At 60.9% G+C, this 13,257-nt stretch overlaps 1 protein-coding gene across 4 annotated transcripts in view; it reads right to left on the minus strand.

Moving 5' to 3' along the window:
• Positions 1–3,263: 3,263 nt before the first annotated feature.
• LRSAM1 (leucine rich repeat and sterile alpha motif containing 1) overlaps positions 3,264–13,257 on the minus strand; it is a 28,459-nt gene continuing 18,465 nt past the window's right edge. For 2 of the 4 annotated variants that reach the window (XM_063174929.1, XM_063174928.1), the window contains exons 17-25: positions 11,935–12,022; positions 11,245–11,319; positions 9,542–9,622; positions 7,226–7,321; positions 6,622–6,720; positions 5,464–5,595; positions 4,996–5,077; positions 4,733–4,881; positions 3,421–4,094 (exon numbers count right to left, since the gene is read on the minus strand). In XM_063174929.1, the coding sequence (XP_063030999.1) occupies positions 3,969–4,094; positions 4,733–4,881; positions 4,996–5,077; positions 5,464–5,595; positions 6,622–6,720; positions 7,226–7,321; positions 9,542–9,622; positions 11,245–11,319; positions 11,935–12,022 (928 nt within the window). In that variant the 3' untranslated portion in view covers positions 3,421–3,968. Of the gene's footprint in view, positions 3,354–3,420; positions 4,095–4,732; positions 4,882–4,995; positions 5,078–5,463; positions 5,596–6,621; positions 6,721–7,225; positions 7,322–9,541; positions 9,623–11,244; positions 11,320–11,934; positions 12,023–13,257 lie in introns of those variants that run through there. The other 2 variants (XR_010030371.1, XM_063174930.1) reach the window with 2 other exon arrangements.

A 13,257-nucleotide genomic window follows, 5' to 3' on the forward strand; every position in this document is an offset into this window, starting at 1 on the left:
TTTTTTTGCTTGTGGTGGCTTTACTTTAGTCTGGCTTCATCTACCACCTGAAAACTGACTTTGCTCTGACTTAAATTGGGCATAATTTTATTTAGAAGCTGATCTCTGCTCTTGTTGTTGAAACCCTCTCCTGGGAAAGGAGAAAAGGTCCCTTTCTGTTGTGGCTCCTTGGGCTCTCACATTGGATTGGGTTGGGGTGAGAAGCTGGAGCACAAAGAACTTTGATGGTCACAGAGGGCACTTGCCTGGTTCCCCTCACATTTTAGGGGAGGGGATCTTGGGCATCTCCGGGGCTTTGCAGAGCCCAGTCCCTGCTGAGCTGCTCTGGGGCTGCAGAAGGGTTCAGCTCCTCTGTGCCTGGGAGCTCTGAGCAGGGATCGGGGTGCGAGAGTTGGGATTGAAACTCGTTTCCCCCACACCCCATTGGGGCCCAGCAGGTACCACACCCCCTTCCCCACCCCGGCCTGGACTCGGGATCGAAATTAACCCTGTCTGTGCCTGCGGGCGCACCTGCCTGGGGTGCAGGGGGCAGCTCTGGGTTTCCAGAGGCAGAGCAGCCCCGGGGAAGGAGGGATGTGCCAGGGCCCAGGAGGACGATGCTGCCTGAGGGGCTGTGCTGGGGCTGACCCTGGTCCCAGCGGAGTTCCGGCCTGAGGTGGCTGAACCGCAGAGAACTTTTTGAGGACGTGCCCAGAACTTTGCTGAGGACCGGGAAGGAGAGGAGCCCCCCGCTCCATCCTGGTGCTCAGCCCCTGCCCTGCCTGCCGAGGCTCAAGGACTCACAGAGAAGCTGCGGACGCGGCGCTGGACCCATGGCTGGCTTTAATGTCTGGTGTGTCTGAGGGGCCGAGCCCGTTCCCGGCTGTCTCATCCTGGAGCTCGTCCCCGGCTGCCTCCTCGCTCTGCGGGCACGCTCCGGGCTCTCTCCTCCCTGCAAAGGCCTTGGAGTGGCCTTGGAACAGCTTCGGCCCCGGGCAGCGCTGCCCGCGGGACCCTCCCGCCCCTCACGGCGCCTCCCGCCGAGCGGGCCCGGGGCCTTCGGGACGGAGCGAGAGCACGGCCGGGCCCCGGGGCAGGAAAGCGCTGTGTTAAGTTAATTTTTAAAGAGTCTGATGGCCGGGGGCTCTCGTGCGGGGCAGCCGAGCGTCCTGCGGGCCCCAGGGCTGGATCCAGGCGGGTGCTGAGCCGTGGCCGCGGCCCGAGCAGTCCCTGACCCATCACCGGCTCCATCCACTGGGCTGGGAGCCCCGCTGCGCCATGCGGACCTACTTGAGGAAGACGAGCAGGAAGAAGGTGGAGACGATGAGCACGAGGATGCCGGCGGCGAAGCCGAGGCGCAGGTTCTCCATGGAGGCCAGCGGGGGCTGCGTGTCCAGCAGCAGCCCCCGGCCCAGCAGCCCCAGCACGAAGGCGTGAGGGGCCTCGGAGCCGCGGCGGAGGCCGCAGGGGGACACCGAGCTGCTCACGGCGAACACGGGGGCGTGGGACGAGCACAGCGCGGCCACCGAGCGCGACGAGCCCTGGCCGGGCTCCGGGGGGGCACCGCCGCTCTCCGGTTGCCGCTCTCCCGGCTCCGCCGCGGCGGCCGGGGCCGGCTCGGGCAGCAGCGTCACCATCCTGCAGAAGGGGCAGCTGACGAAGGCCACGCTGGCGGCGCGGCACACGAGCCTGCGGAGGCAGCGCTGGCACAGCGAGTGGCGGCACGGCAGCTGCTGCGGGCCCCCCCCGGGCCCCCAGTACGCCTCGTAGCAGATGCCGCACTCCCGGCCGGGCTCGGCCTCGGGCCCCGCTGCCATCGCGCTCCGCGGGCACGGCCCGACCCCGCCGCTTTTGAAGGCGGGGGGCGGCGATGGCCGAGCCCGGGGAGGGCTGAGGGGGCCGGGGCCACTGCCCCCCCCGAACTTCAGCCTGGCCCCAGGGTGCTCGGCGGGCGCTGGAGCGGCACCGGGAACAGGGAACGCTCCTCCTCCACCGCAGAGCTGCTGCTGCCCCTAAACACCTGCTGCTCTTTCCCTTCTCCCGTTCCAAATCCATTATGTTATTACCACTTCCCAAGCACGGATTCTGTCGCTGTTAATGAACTTCAGGACCAACTGAGCCCTGGGTGCAGCAGCTTTAGCACCCATTTCCCACCAACCCTGGCGTCTGTTTGTCACCCGGTGTAGGAGGCGGCCCCGGCCACCGGCACCGCCACCTCAGGGCTCCAGGGATAGACGGGGCTGCAGCCCCCGACTGCCCGGCACTGCAACCCCCGACTGCCCGGCACTGCTGGGGCTGGCTGGGGCCGAAGGGAGCTTTTAAAATTATTATTTTACTTTCCCCCGCAGTCTCAGAAAGTGCCCCGTGATGCTCCAGATGTTTGTGAGCCCCGTGGCTGAGCGGGGCTGTCCCTGCAGTGGGGCCGTGCTGGCCCTGCCCATGAAGCACAGCCCGGCTCGGGAAGCGCTGGCTCCTCTTCACTGTCCCCTTGAGCTCCTGTCAGCCCCCGCCACCCCCGGCACGGCCCGGCGGCCCCCGGGAGGGATGGAGGGGGTGCTGCAGCCTCGCTGCTGCCGGCCGGGTGTCGGGGCAGCCCTCGGGACTCTCCCTGCTCTCCGGCCGGACCTGTGGGACCCCCGTGTGGTCTCTGGCTGCCCCTGGGGAGGGAGCGCAGCGGGGGCTGGATCCTCTCTCCCTGCCTCTCCCTCAGGCCAGGGCTGGTGACCCTCTCCTCCTCCCCGACCCCAGGGAATGCCGAGGGAGGGGGAGCCTGGAGGGGTGAGGGTGCTCCATGAGCCTCCCTGCCCTCATTCGGGCACCGCCCAGGGCTCCCCTCCTCCATCCCAGCCCCAGCCGCTCCTGGTGCAGCCCTTGTCCCTCCCCAAGGACCTGCCTGCTCTGATGGGCAGCAGCGGCAGAAAAACGTGAAAACAGAGGCTGGAAAAACATCCCCAGGGTGTTCCCAAGGCGCCGGCCCTGGTGCTGTGGCACGTCCCCAGGACACCTCCACGAGGCCACACACGTGTCCCACAGGGATGTTCTGCATGGGGCAGCTCATGTGAGGCAAGCCAAGCGCAGGGTCCAAGGTCTCCCCTGCCTGGACATCCCTGGGGCAGCTCCACGATGAGCAACACCCTGGGAGGAGGCCCAGAGGCTCAAATTCTTCTCTGACAAGGAGACGAGAAGGAGGAGGTGACACTGGGACAGCGGGGCATGGGGTGGTGGCCCTGTCCCTGCTCCAGCCACCCCCCCTGCAGAAGGAAAGAGTGAGCAAACACCCCCAGCAGAAACCAGCTGCATTTAATGGCTGCTCCTGGGGAAGGCTGTGGTGGGGCAAGGCTCGTGGCAGCATTTTTATATTTCAGGGTCAAGAGCTGAGGGCAGACAGGAATTGTTACTGATCAATGACAATGGCGCAGCCCCCACTCCCCAGTGCAGCCCTGCCCCAGTGGCAGCAGCACTTTCTGCCCACCTGGTTTGTGGATGAGGGACCCCCACGGGCTCCCCTGGCCAGGGCAGGTCCCTCCAGTCCCGGGGGTGTTGCAGGAACCGGGGCCTGGGGAGTTCCTAAGGCTCGGACCCAGACAGCTTCCGTGGGGCTCCAGAGCCGAAGCCCCAGACCTTTGGCATGACAGAGGTGCACGGCACTGTGAGCACACTAAGAACGGCATGTCCTGACCGAATGATCCCACGGGAAATTCCCCTCCCTCCGTGCAGCACTGCTGGAAGCGCTCCCCGTGTCCCTGCGAGCCCCCGGGGCCTTTCTGACAGCAAACACCTCCGCCAGAGAGGAGGAGCCGCAGCTGCGCCCGGTTTGTCACCCAGGCACGGGGACCAAGGGCGAAGGGATTCACTGCAGGAGCCCCGGGGAGCTGCGAGGGGGATGCAGGGGCTCCCAGCGTGGGGAGGGCAGTGCCAGCCGCGGGCTGTTCCGGGGACAGGAGCGGCAGCGGGAACAGCCCGAGCGGGGCCGGGGCCTCCGGGCCGCCCTAGGCGCTGTGGAAGATGCGGACGCGCTGCGCGATGTCCTGGCGGCACAGCGGGCACGAGAGCAGCCGCTCGCAGCAGCCCTGGCAGCAGCAGACGTGGCCACAGGGCAGGAAAATCATCTGGGGCTGGGGGAGAGACACAGAGGGGACACGGAGAGTGCTGCTGGCCCTGAACACCGCTCCCGGCACGGGGAGCACCCGCGGGGGCTCAGCGTGGGGAGAGAGCCCCACACCCCGATCTCTGTCCCCCCTGGGTGTGCGGGGCAGGGCTGCGCCCAGCAGGACACGATGGGATAGGGGGAAGGACACGATGGGACACGAGGAAGGACAGACACCATGGGACACGGGGCAGGACGCGATGAGACATGGGGAAGGACACCGTAGGACATAGGGTAGGACGCGATGGGACACGGGGTGGACACCATGGGACACGGGGCAGGACACAATGGGATACGAGGAAGGACAGACACCATGTGACACAGGGTAGGATGCAATGGGACACGGGGCGGGACACGGCGGGGCTGAGCTGAGCTGAGCAGCCCCGTGAGCTCAGCGAGCTCCTGCCCAAGCCCGCACGGAGCCCGGTCCGTCCCTGCCCGGCCCTGTCCATCCCTGCCCCGCCCTTCTCTCCCCCGTCCCCGCTGCCGTGCCCAGCCCGGCCGTGCCCGGATCTGGCGGGATCAGCACCCGGGCACTGCCAGGGCCGGGCAGAGCTGGGGCAGCGCTGGATCCCGCCCTCCCTCCCGGGCGGTGGCGGCTCTCACCTCCCGCTCCATGCACACAACGCACTCCGACTGCCGCTCGTCCCCCGGCAGCGCCGGGGCCGTGGGGGCCGCGGGGCCCGGGGGCTCCTCCAGGGGAGCGCTGGGCTCGGGGCCCGCAGGGGCCTCGCTCTCCTCTGCCCTCCGCAGCTCTGCAAGCACAGCCAGCTGAGTGCCCTGAGCGCTGCCATCGCCCCCGCAGCCCTCCTGCCCTCCTCACACACCCACGGCAGGTGTAAAACGTGGCAGAAAACAACTGGAGGTACCTGGGATGGTCGTGGCCACAGCCAGGATCTCCCGAGCCCGCCTGAGGATGGCATGCTGCAGCCCAGCCTCTGTCACACCGAGCTGTGGGGAAAGAGGAGCGTGTTGGCTCCAGAGGGACAGACAGCAGGCTGATGTCCCCAAGGGAACACTGAAAACTCCTGGGCATCACTGGCAAAATGTGGCCATGCCAAGGACAGCCCCCTCTGCCAGGCACCAGGAATTCCTTGGTGCTATTTCTACTACAGAGAGAGCACCTGGAGGATGGTGGAAGAGGGAGCCAGGCTGCAGCTCACCATGCAGGTCTCTGGGAGAGCCACTGCCCACAGGGACAGACAGAGCAGCACAGGCACCTGTCCCTGTGGGGAGGTGACACAGCAGAGCATGCAGTCAGGCACAGCTGGATTCTGAGCAGGGACAGGGACAATCCCAGCTGGTGCTGCCCCACACTGTGGCTCTCTGTCTCGTACCTTCTCCAGGTCACTGGCACTCATGGTGCCCAGCGTGTCCAGGGATATTCGGTGGTGAGCGAAGATGGGCACGTACTGCTCAGCAGAGAGCTCCAGCAGCAGGGCCACCAGCTGCTGCTCCAAACCCTTCTCCTGCAAAACATGGAATGAGCTCCCAGATGTGCCCCTGGGGCCAGGCAGCAGCAGGGCTGGGGCTGTGCCCATCCCTGGCCTGCCCTGCTCCAGCTCTGCTGCATCCAAACACAGCAAAGCCTGGAAATCCAACAGCTGGAGCAGCTCTGGCCCCAGGGGTTTTATGGGCACAGTTCAAACTGTTGAGGTCTGGGAATCACAGAATATCCTGAGCTGAAGGGACCCCCCAGGATCCCCCAGCCCAGCCCCCCCCAGCAGCCCCAGCCTGGGCACCCCTGGCAGCGCTGCCCAAAGGCTCCTGGAGCTCTGGCAGCCTCGGGGCCGTGCCCATTCCCTGGGCAGCCTGGGCAGTGCCAGCACCCTCTGGGGGCAGAGCCTTGCCCTGAGCTCAGCCTGAGCTGCCCTGTCCCAGCCCCAGCCGTGCCCTGGCTCCTGTCCCTGGCCCAGAGCAGAGGTGGGAGCTGCCCCTCGGGAGGAGCTGCAGCCCCGGGGAGCTCTGCCCTCACACATGAAACACCACCCTTGGCAATGCATGTCTGCAGCAGCCCCTGCTTTGCCAGCTCAGGCCAATCTACAGCACAGGCAGAGCTCAGATCAGCTCCTTGTGCCCACCCTGAGGGGACTTGACCAGCATAAAGTCCTGGCTCAGGCCATGAGGTGCAGGAATGGGCAGGAGTTGCTGCACTCAGTCGTGTTTGAAGGGAATTTGGGGAGCCAAGCAGAGCCCTTTGGGTGCTCAGCCGGAACAAGAAGCCGTGCCTGGATGGTACTCAAGAGTTTGCTGTTCCTGACCAGCAGTCTGGGGCTGGGACAGCAGCTCCTGCTGGAACAGCTGAGGTGTTGGCACCACAGGGACCTGGGCAGCTCCACCCCTCCCCAGGCAGGAATGAGGGAGCTCAGAGCACCATGGGCAGCACTGGATCTGTGTGAGGGCTCTGTGACCTGCTCCCAGCCTCAGCTCAGGAGGCTCCTTGCTCCCCCCAGAGCAAAGCAGAGCCACAGTGGCAGCAGGAACAGCAGCAGCACCTGGAGCTTCAGGGACAGGGGCTTCTGGTTCAGCAGGCGCTGGTACTGGATCAGCCAATAGTTCTCCTGCTTGGTTTCGCTCTTTGCCTCCATTTCCAGCTGAAAAAAAACTCCATTCATTCAGCACCCGAGGGAACACGGCCTGAGGGGTTCAGGGATGGGTGTGAGGAGGGAACCCCCAGCCTGGGCACTGCAGGGCCCAGCCAGAGCCCTGTGATGGGGTCAGACAGAATTTCTGCCTCCTGCAGGCTGGCCCCACTTTGACCCCACATGGGGCTGTGCATTTCACTGCTCCCTTTGCCCCAGCCCTGTGGCCTGATCTCCTGAGGCTCAGAGCACAACTCCCATCCCTTGTGCTCATCCTGCTGCCCCCTCCCTTCCCAGCAGGGTCACTGGGGGTGATGATGGTGCCCACGCTGCCCCAGGCAGTGCTGGCTGTGCCCCCCAGGTTCGTGTTACAACTCCCTGGGACTAAACTGGCTTCTGGACCTGGACACAGCCCTGCCCTGCTCCCCCCCTTCACTCCCACACCGAGCCATGGGCTCTCCCTGCAGCCAACCCAGATCCTTCCTCACCCACAGCTCTGCATGAGGGGCTTCATTACCAGGATTTGCTGCAGTTCCTCCTCCCTTTGCTTCTTCTCCTTGAGCAGCTGCTGCAGGAGGGAGCCGAGTGCCCGGCGCTGCTCCGTGATTGCCTCCTGCAAGGGGAGAGCTCTGGCAGCCCCAGCCCCACACTGCAGCCCCACAATGCAGCCCCAGCCCCACTCTGCAGCCCCAGCCCCAGCCCCACACTGCAGCCCCAGCCCCACACTGCAGCCCCAGCCCCAGCCCCAGTCCCACTCTGCAGCCCCAGCCCCACTCTGTAGCCCCAGCCCCACTCTGCTGTCCCAGCCCCAGCCCCATTCTGCTGTCCCAGCCCCAGCCCCATTCTGCTGTCCCAGCCCCACTCTGCAGCCCCAGCCCCACACTGCTGCCTCCACTGCTCCCAGCAAAGCCCCTGCCAGCCCCACAGCAGCCCCTGTGGCTGTGCAATCCCTGTGCCCCACAGCTCAGATCCTCTCCAGCTGAAGCTGCTCCCTCAGCCCTGCACTGCTCTGTCAGCCCCAGCCCACCCTGGCTGCAGCTGCTCCTTCTCGCTCCATCAGGAGCTCAGCCAAAGGTATCCCTGGTACCCCTCCTCAGAATCATGGAATCCCAGCCTGGTTTGGGTTGGAAGGGACCTTAAAGCCCATCCAGTGCCACCCCTGCCATGGGCAGGGACACCTCCCACTGTCCCAGGTTGCTCCAAGCCCTGTCCAGCTGAGAAAAGACCACCTGAAAGCAGGTCTGGAGTCCTGCAGGTTACCAGGACAGTGAGGTCCCCTTGCCCTTGGGATGCTTCCTTGCCCTGGGGTCTCACCCCAAGCACACCAGGGCAAGGCCAGGCATCCCTGCAGCCACTCCCTGGCATTGCAGAGTTAATTGGCTCAGGAATGTCCCATCATGGCCCCTCTGCAGCTTCAGTCCCACCTCACCTATCTCTGAGCAGAGGCCATCAGGGACAAGGATTCTGTTACACCCTGGAGTTTGGGGACACCTTCATTGATCACAGAACTCCAGACTAGTTTGGTTGGAAGAGACCTTAAAACCCATCTTGTCCCACCCCCTACCACAGGCAGGGACATTGTCCTCTGTCCCAGGGGGCTGCCAGCCTGTCCAGCCTGGGATCAGCACCTGGAGCCTGCACAGGGACAAGCAGAGGAGCAGCTGCCCCTCCCAGGCCAGCCCCACCTCCAGGGGACCACAGAGGCAGCAGCACCAGCACCTCCAGGGAGGGACAGGGACAACAGATGACAGGAGGAGCTGCCCAGCCCAGCAGGGACCCTGTGGGGGGCACAGCACCAAGGGCAGGGGGATCAGGCAGACCCAGGTGCTCAGGGCTCGTTCCTCAGCCCCTGGTGCAGAGCTCTGCTCCCTGCACTGCCCTGCAGCTCCTGTGCTCACACCTGGGCTGCCCTGCAGGAACTCTGGGTGGTCCCTCCAAGAGCACAGAGTGACACAGAGGAGCTGAGTGAGTCCAGGCAGCACAACCCAAACCTGGCACCTGAAGGATCCAGGACAGGCACTGCTGCCTGGAGCCACTTCCCACTCTCTGTCACTGCCCTGGCTGTTTGTCACTAATTGTGGGCTGAATAAACAGGTGACCTGACCTGGCACATGGCACACAGAAGAAAAGTACTGATGCAAATCATCACAAAACAAAATTTAAAGCCAAGCTGCTGAGGCTAAACCTGGCATTCCTCAATGTGTGACTGCTGATGATGCCAAAACCAAAACAGAACACAATGCAAGAGGACATGCAATGCACAGCAGGCAGGTGGTTTTCACAGAATCACAGAAATTCAAGGCTGGAAGAGACCTGTAAGATCATCAAGTCCAACCCATGTTCTAACAATTCAACTAGATCATGGCAGCAAGTGCCACATCCAGTCTTTTTTTGGGACAGCCAACAACTGGATTGCAAAATCCTTCCCCACCCAGCACACCTGGAACTGCCCATTCCTATCAGGGCTCCTCTGTCTCTCTGCTGAGAATGCCTGAGGGTGTTTGGGAGCAGCAGTGATGTCCCACGTTGCCAGGACACACAGGGGTTGGTGTCCCACATTGCCAGGACACACAGGGGTTGGTGTCCCACATTGCCAGGACACACAGGGGTTGGTGTCCCACATCCTCAGGACACACAGGGGTTGGTGCCCCACATCCTCAGGACACACAGGGGTTGGTGTCCCACATTGCCAGGACACACAGGGGTTGGTGTCCTGTGCAGAAGAACCTCCTGACTGAGCATAAACCCATCTGGAAAGTGCCAGGAGCAAGGGAAGCAGGTGGAGCAACCCCAGAGCAGGGAGGGTGGGGGGCAGCCCCAGAGCCCCACGTACCTGCAGTGTCTCTGTGTCCAGTTCTTGCCTCTTTACCTCCAGCTGTGTCAGCTGCAATAACTCTGTTTCTATTAATTTAATCTAAACAGAAGATGAAACATTTTTTACTGACATTTAAAATGACTTTGATTTATGCTCTTTTTAAATGAGGTCTCACTGGCAAGGGCAGCACTGCAGAGCACCCAGAGGTGCTGCTTGTGCCCTTTGGTGATGTGTGTGCTGAGGGTCCCTCTTCTTTTACCTGAGGAGCTGTGTCCCCCCACTCCAGCTGTCTCTCTACTCTGAACACTTCTGCTCAGGTCTGGAGCTGACACTGCCATCAGTTTGTGCACCCAAACCTTTGGCAGCCACCCTGGAATGCAGAGCAAAGGCCCTCCCAGCTCAGACTCCTGGGACAGTTCTCTGCTTTCCAGGTGCTCCAGCAAGCCCAGAACAACAGCTGCTCTTTCAGGTGGGACAACTGAGACACAGAGAGGTGAAGGTCCAGGGTCCCACAGTAAAGCCCAAGATGAAGGTCCAAGGTCCCACAGCAAAGCCAAGATGAGAGCCCAGCTCACCCCTCTGCCAGGCCACCAACTGTCCCCAGGCCACGCTGCTCCTGCTGACCCCAGGGCTCTGCCCCTGCAGCACAGGGTGGGAGGGGTCCCAAGGGTGAAAGGTCCAGCCTTGGCATCAAGGAACAAACCCCCTTTGTTCACAGAGGAAGAGGGAGCAAAATGCAGGGCCCTTATGGTGAAGCCAGGCAATGATGGGAGCTGTCAGACAGGGCTCAGGCTTCCAGCAGAGATTGGTCACTGGGGCACTCAAAATATCCAAGTCCTCAAGTCTATCCACCAAATCCTGAACTGAGACTTTTACTCTGTGTCCAGTCAGGAGAGGGAAGATTCTGGAGCAGTGTCAGAAACCAGCAACCCTCCTTCCTGCATCCACCACTGCTGCCTTCCCACCTTCCTGCATCATCCTCTGCCACTTTTCCACCTTCCTGCATCATGCCCTGCCTCTTTTCCATCATCCTGCATCATCCTCTGCCACTCTTCCATCATCCTGCATCATCCCCTGCCAATTTTCCATCATCCTGCATCATCCTCTGCCACTTTTCCATCATCCTGCATCATCCCCTGCCACATTTCCATCATCCTGCATCATCCCCTGCCACTTTTCCACCTTCCTGCATCATCCCCTGCCACTTTTCCATCGTCCTGCATCATGCCCTGCCACTTTTCCACCTTCCTGCATCATCCACCCCTAATTTCTCCACCAGCACTTGCTCTTCCCCCCACCTACATCACTGCACCTCCTGTGGAATGGAGCTCAGAAAGGCATGGAGCTGAGAATGGGAAAGAAAAGGTGAACTGATGGCTCAAGGTGCAGCTCTGATGTGCTGGATGGAGATGCAGTGGGCTCACGTGGAAGCAGCAGCCCTGCCAAGTACACAGCCTGAAGGAAATCTGAGGTGCAACTGCAGGTCACCCCCAGAGCAGTGCAGGTCACTGAAGGAGTGGCAATGCCACCACCTCCTGAAGCCAAAACCTGCTTTGACACTGCCTCCCTCAGAGCTGGAGTGCAACCATCACTGTCCAAGAGCTCTCCATGTCCTCAGACCCTGCTCTGTGCTCACAGCACTTTGTTCTTCCTCCCAGGGTCTCAGCAAACAGCAGCATGAGCTGAGGGGCTGGTTGCTCTTTCCTCTGTTGCTGACTCACCTGGTTCCTGATCTGCCTGTGCATAAGATCCTTCTTCACCTGGAGAGCTTCAAAGGCAGTTTTCTGCATCTCAACCTGAGGGACAGGCAAAACCCTGCTTAGTGAGGTGCTTGGTGCAGCTGCTGCTGATGGGCTCAGAAGCTGCTGCCTGGCAGGGATTCAGGAACAAGTCCCTGACTGGTGCTTGATCTGAGCAACAACATCCTGAAACACAGCTGAGAGCCCAACAGGTAAAGCCCAGCCTGGAGACACACAGAGAAATATTAATGTCATTCAAACATTCATCTGGAATGCTCTGTGTGAGCCCAGCTCTCCTTTTCAGCAGCACTGAGCAGCCAGGCTGTGCTGCAGGGCACAGCTGCCCAGCATTTCTGAGAACAAACTTTGAAAATGCTTGTCCCAAGTCCCACAGGAAACCTGCCGAAAGACAGCACTTCTGTCTCAAAATCCCCTCTTAATCATTGTGTCAGTTGTGCTTCTGTCCTTTCTGCAAATTTGCTGGCTAGATAAAAAATAATTTTTATTTCAACCACCCAAGTTAGTTTGGCAGAATAGGAAATATTTTCAAAGTTTAGCATGTAGTGTTAAATAAAATCACTTCTGCATGCAGCCCAGCCCCTGCTGCTCCTGTGACCCACTCTGGATCCTGCTCTCCTCCATCCCCCATGAGCAGTTTGCTCCCTTGCCTACCTGCTGCAAGATCTCACTGACAGCTTTGCTCTGGTCCAGCTGCTGCCAAGCCAGGATCTGCTGGAACTTCTGATCCATCTCAGCCAGGCTGCAAGGAGATGGATGTGCCATGGGGTTAATGCTGGGGCTGGGACTCAGAGGAAAGCAGGAGGAGGAATTTCTTAATGAACAGGGGAAGTGGCACTGCACAGCTGAAGGCCACAAATTTAACATCTCCTTCCCTACACCCAAACCAAACCTGCACAGGCTCCTGTGGCCCTGCTGAGCAGGTCACAGGCTCACAAGGCTGGTTTTGGTCAGTGCCAGATGTTGCCAGATTAAAATTTCTCATCTTGTTGTAAACAGTGAGGCAGGATGCTCAGCAACACTCATGTACTCCTTATGCTCACACAGCACCCCTGAGGCAGCCTGGGAGCTGAGGGGAGCAGCTCTGGGCCACAGTTTGGCACTGAAGTGCCTCAGAAAACAGGAATACAACTGGTCTAACTCCACCCTCCATATTTAGCAGAATGTATAAGGCAAAATAAACAGTGCAAAAAAATGACAGTTCCCCCAAAGTGTGATTAACAAGATGCAAACTGTGGTGGTTAGAAGGTGGTTCATTTAAGGCAGTCTGACAGTTTAATTTGCACTGTCCTGGGCTGTTACAGCTGTCCTGCTGCATTCCAGCAGCTCCAGGAGTTCCTGGTGTACTTATGGGAATTACTATTGGAAAAAGGCTCCCAATATTCCCAGTTAGATTGTGCCTGGGCCAGTCTGACCCTCGCTGCTGGGCCAAAGGCAGCAACTGCGGTGTGTCACCCCAGAGATACCTTGGCTTGCTGGAGATTGCAGCTGGGCACTGAACAAGTCCAGGCTTGTTAGGAACCCCGTTTACCTCAGGAGGAATGGCTTCAGGCGATGGTGAAGAGAAAAAGGAGAGGATTCTGCTGGAGGGTTTAATGTCCAGAGGTTTATTCCATGGTTACAGAGGTCTGAACGTGAGCAACTGCTCCAACAGAACCTCGGCCGCATGGTCTGATCACCTTTTTAAGCTCAGGGACAGGGGGAGGGGAGGGACAGGTGAGCCACCAACCAGGTGAGAGGGGCAGGGTCTCAGGGGAAGGTGACACCCAGACAGGCCAATGACCTCTGGGCCTGAGGGGCATCCTTTGAACTTGACCAAGCACACGACGCCTTGCTGGAGTGTTCAGCCTGATTGACAGGACTCACTCAGCATGGGGGCAAGGGGGAAGGGAGAGAGGCATAGGCACACCTGGGGGAATGACCTGGAAGGCCAAAATGGGACATTACAGCACACCACAACAAATTACATTCCTGAAA

This window comes from Melospiza melodia, chromosome 22 (genome assembly GCF_035770615.1).
Source record: "Melospiza melodia melodia isolate bMelMel2 chromosome 22, bMelMel2.pri, whole genome shotgun sequence".
Taxonomy (NCBI): Eukaryota; Metazoa; Chordata; class Aves; order Passeriformes; family Passerellidae; genus Melospiza; species Melospiza melodia.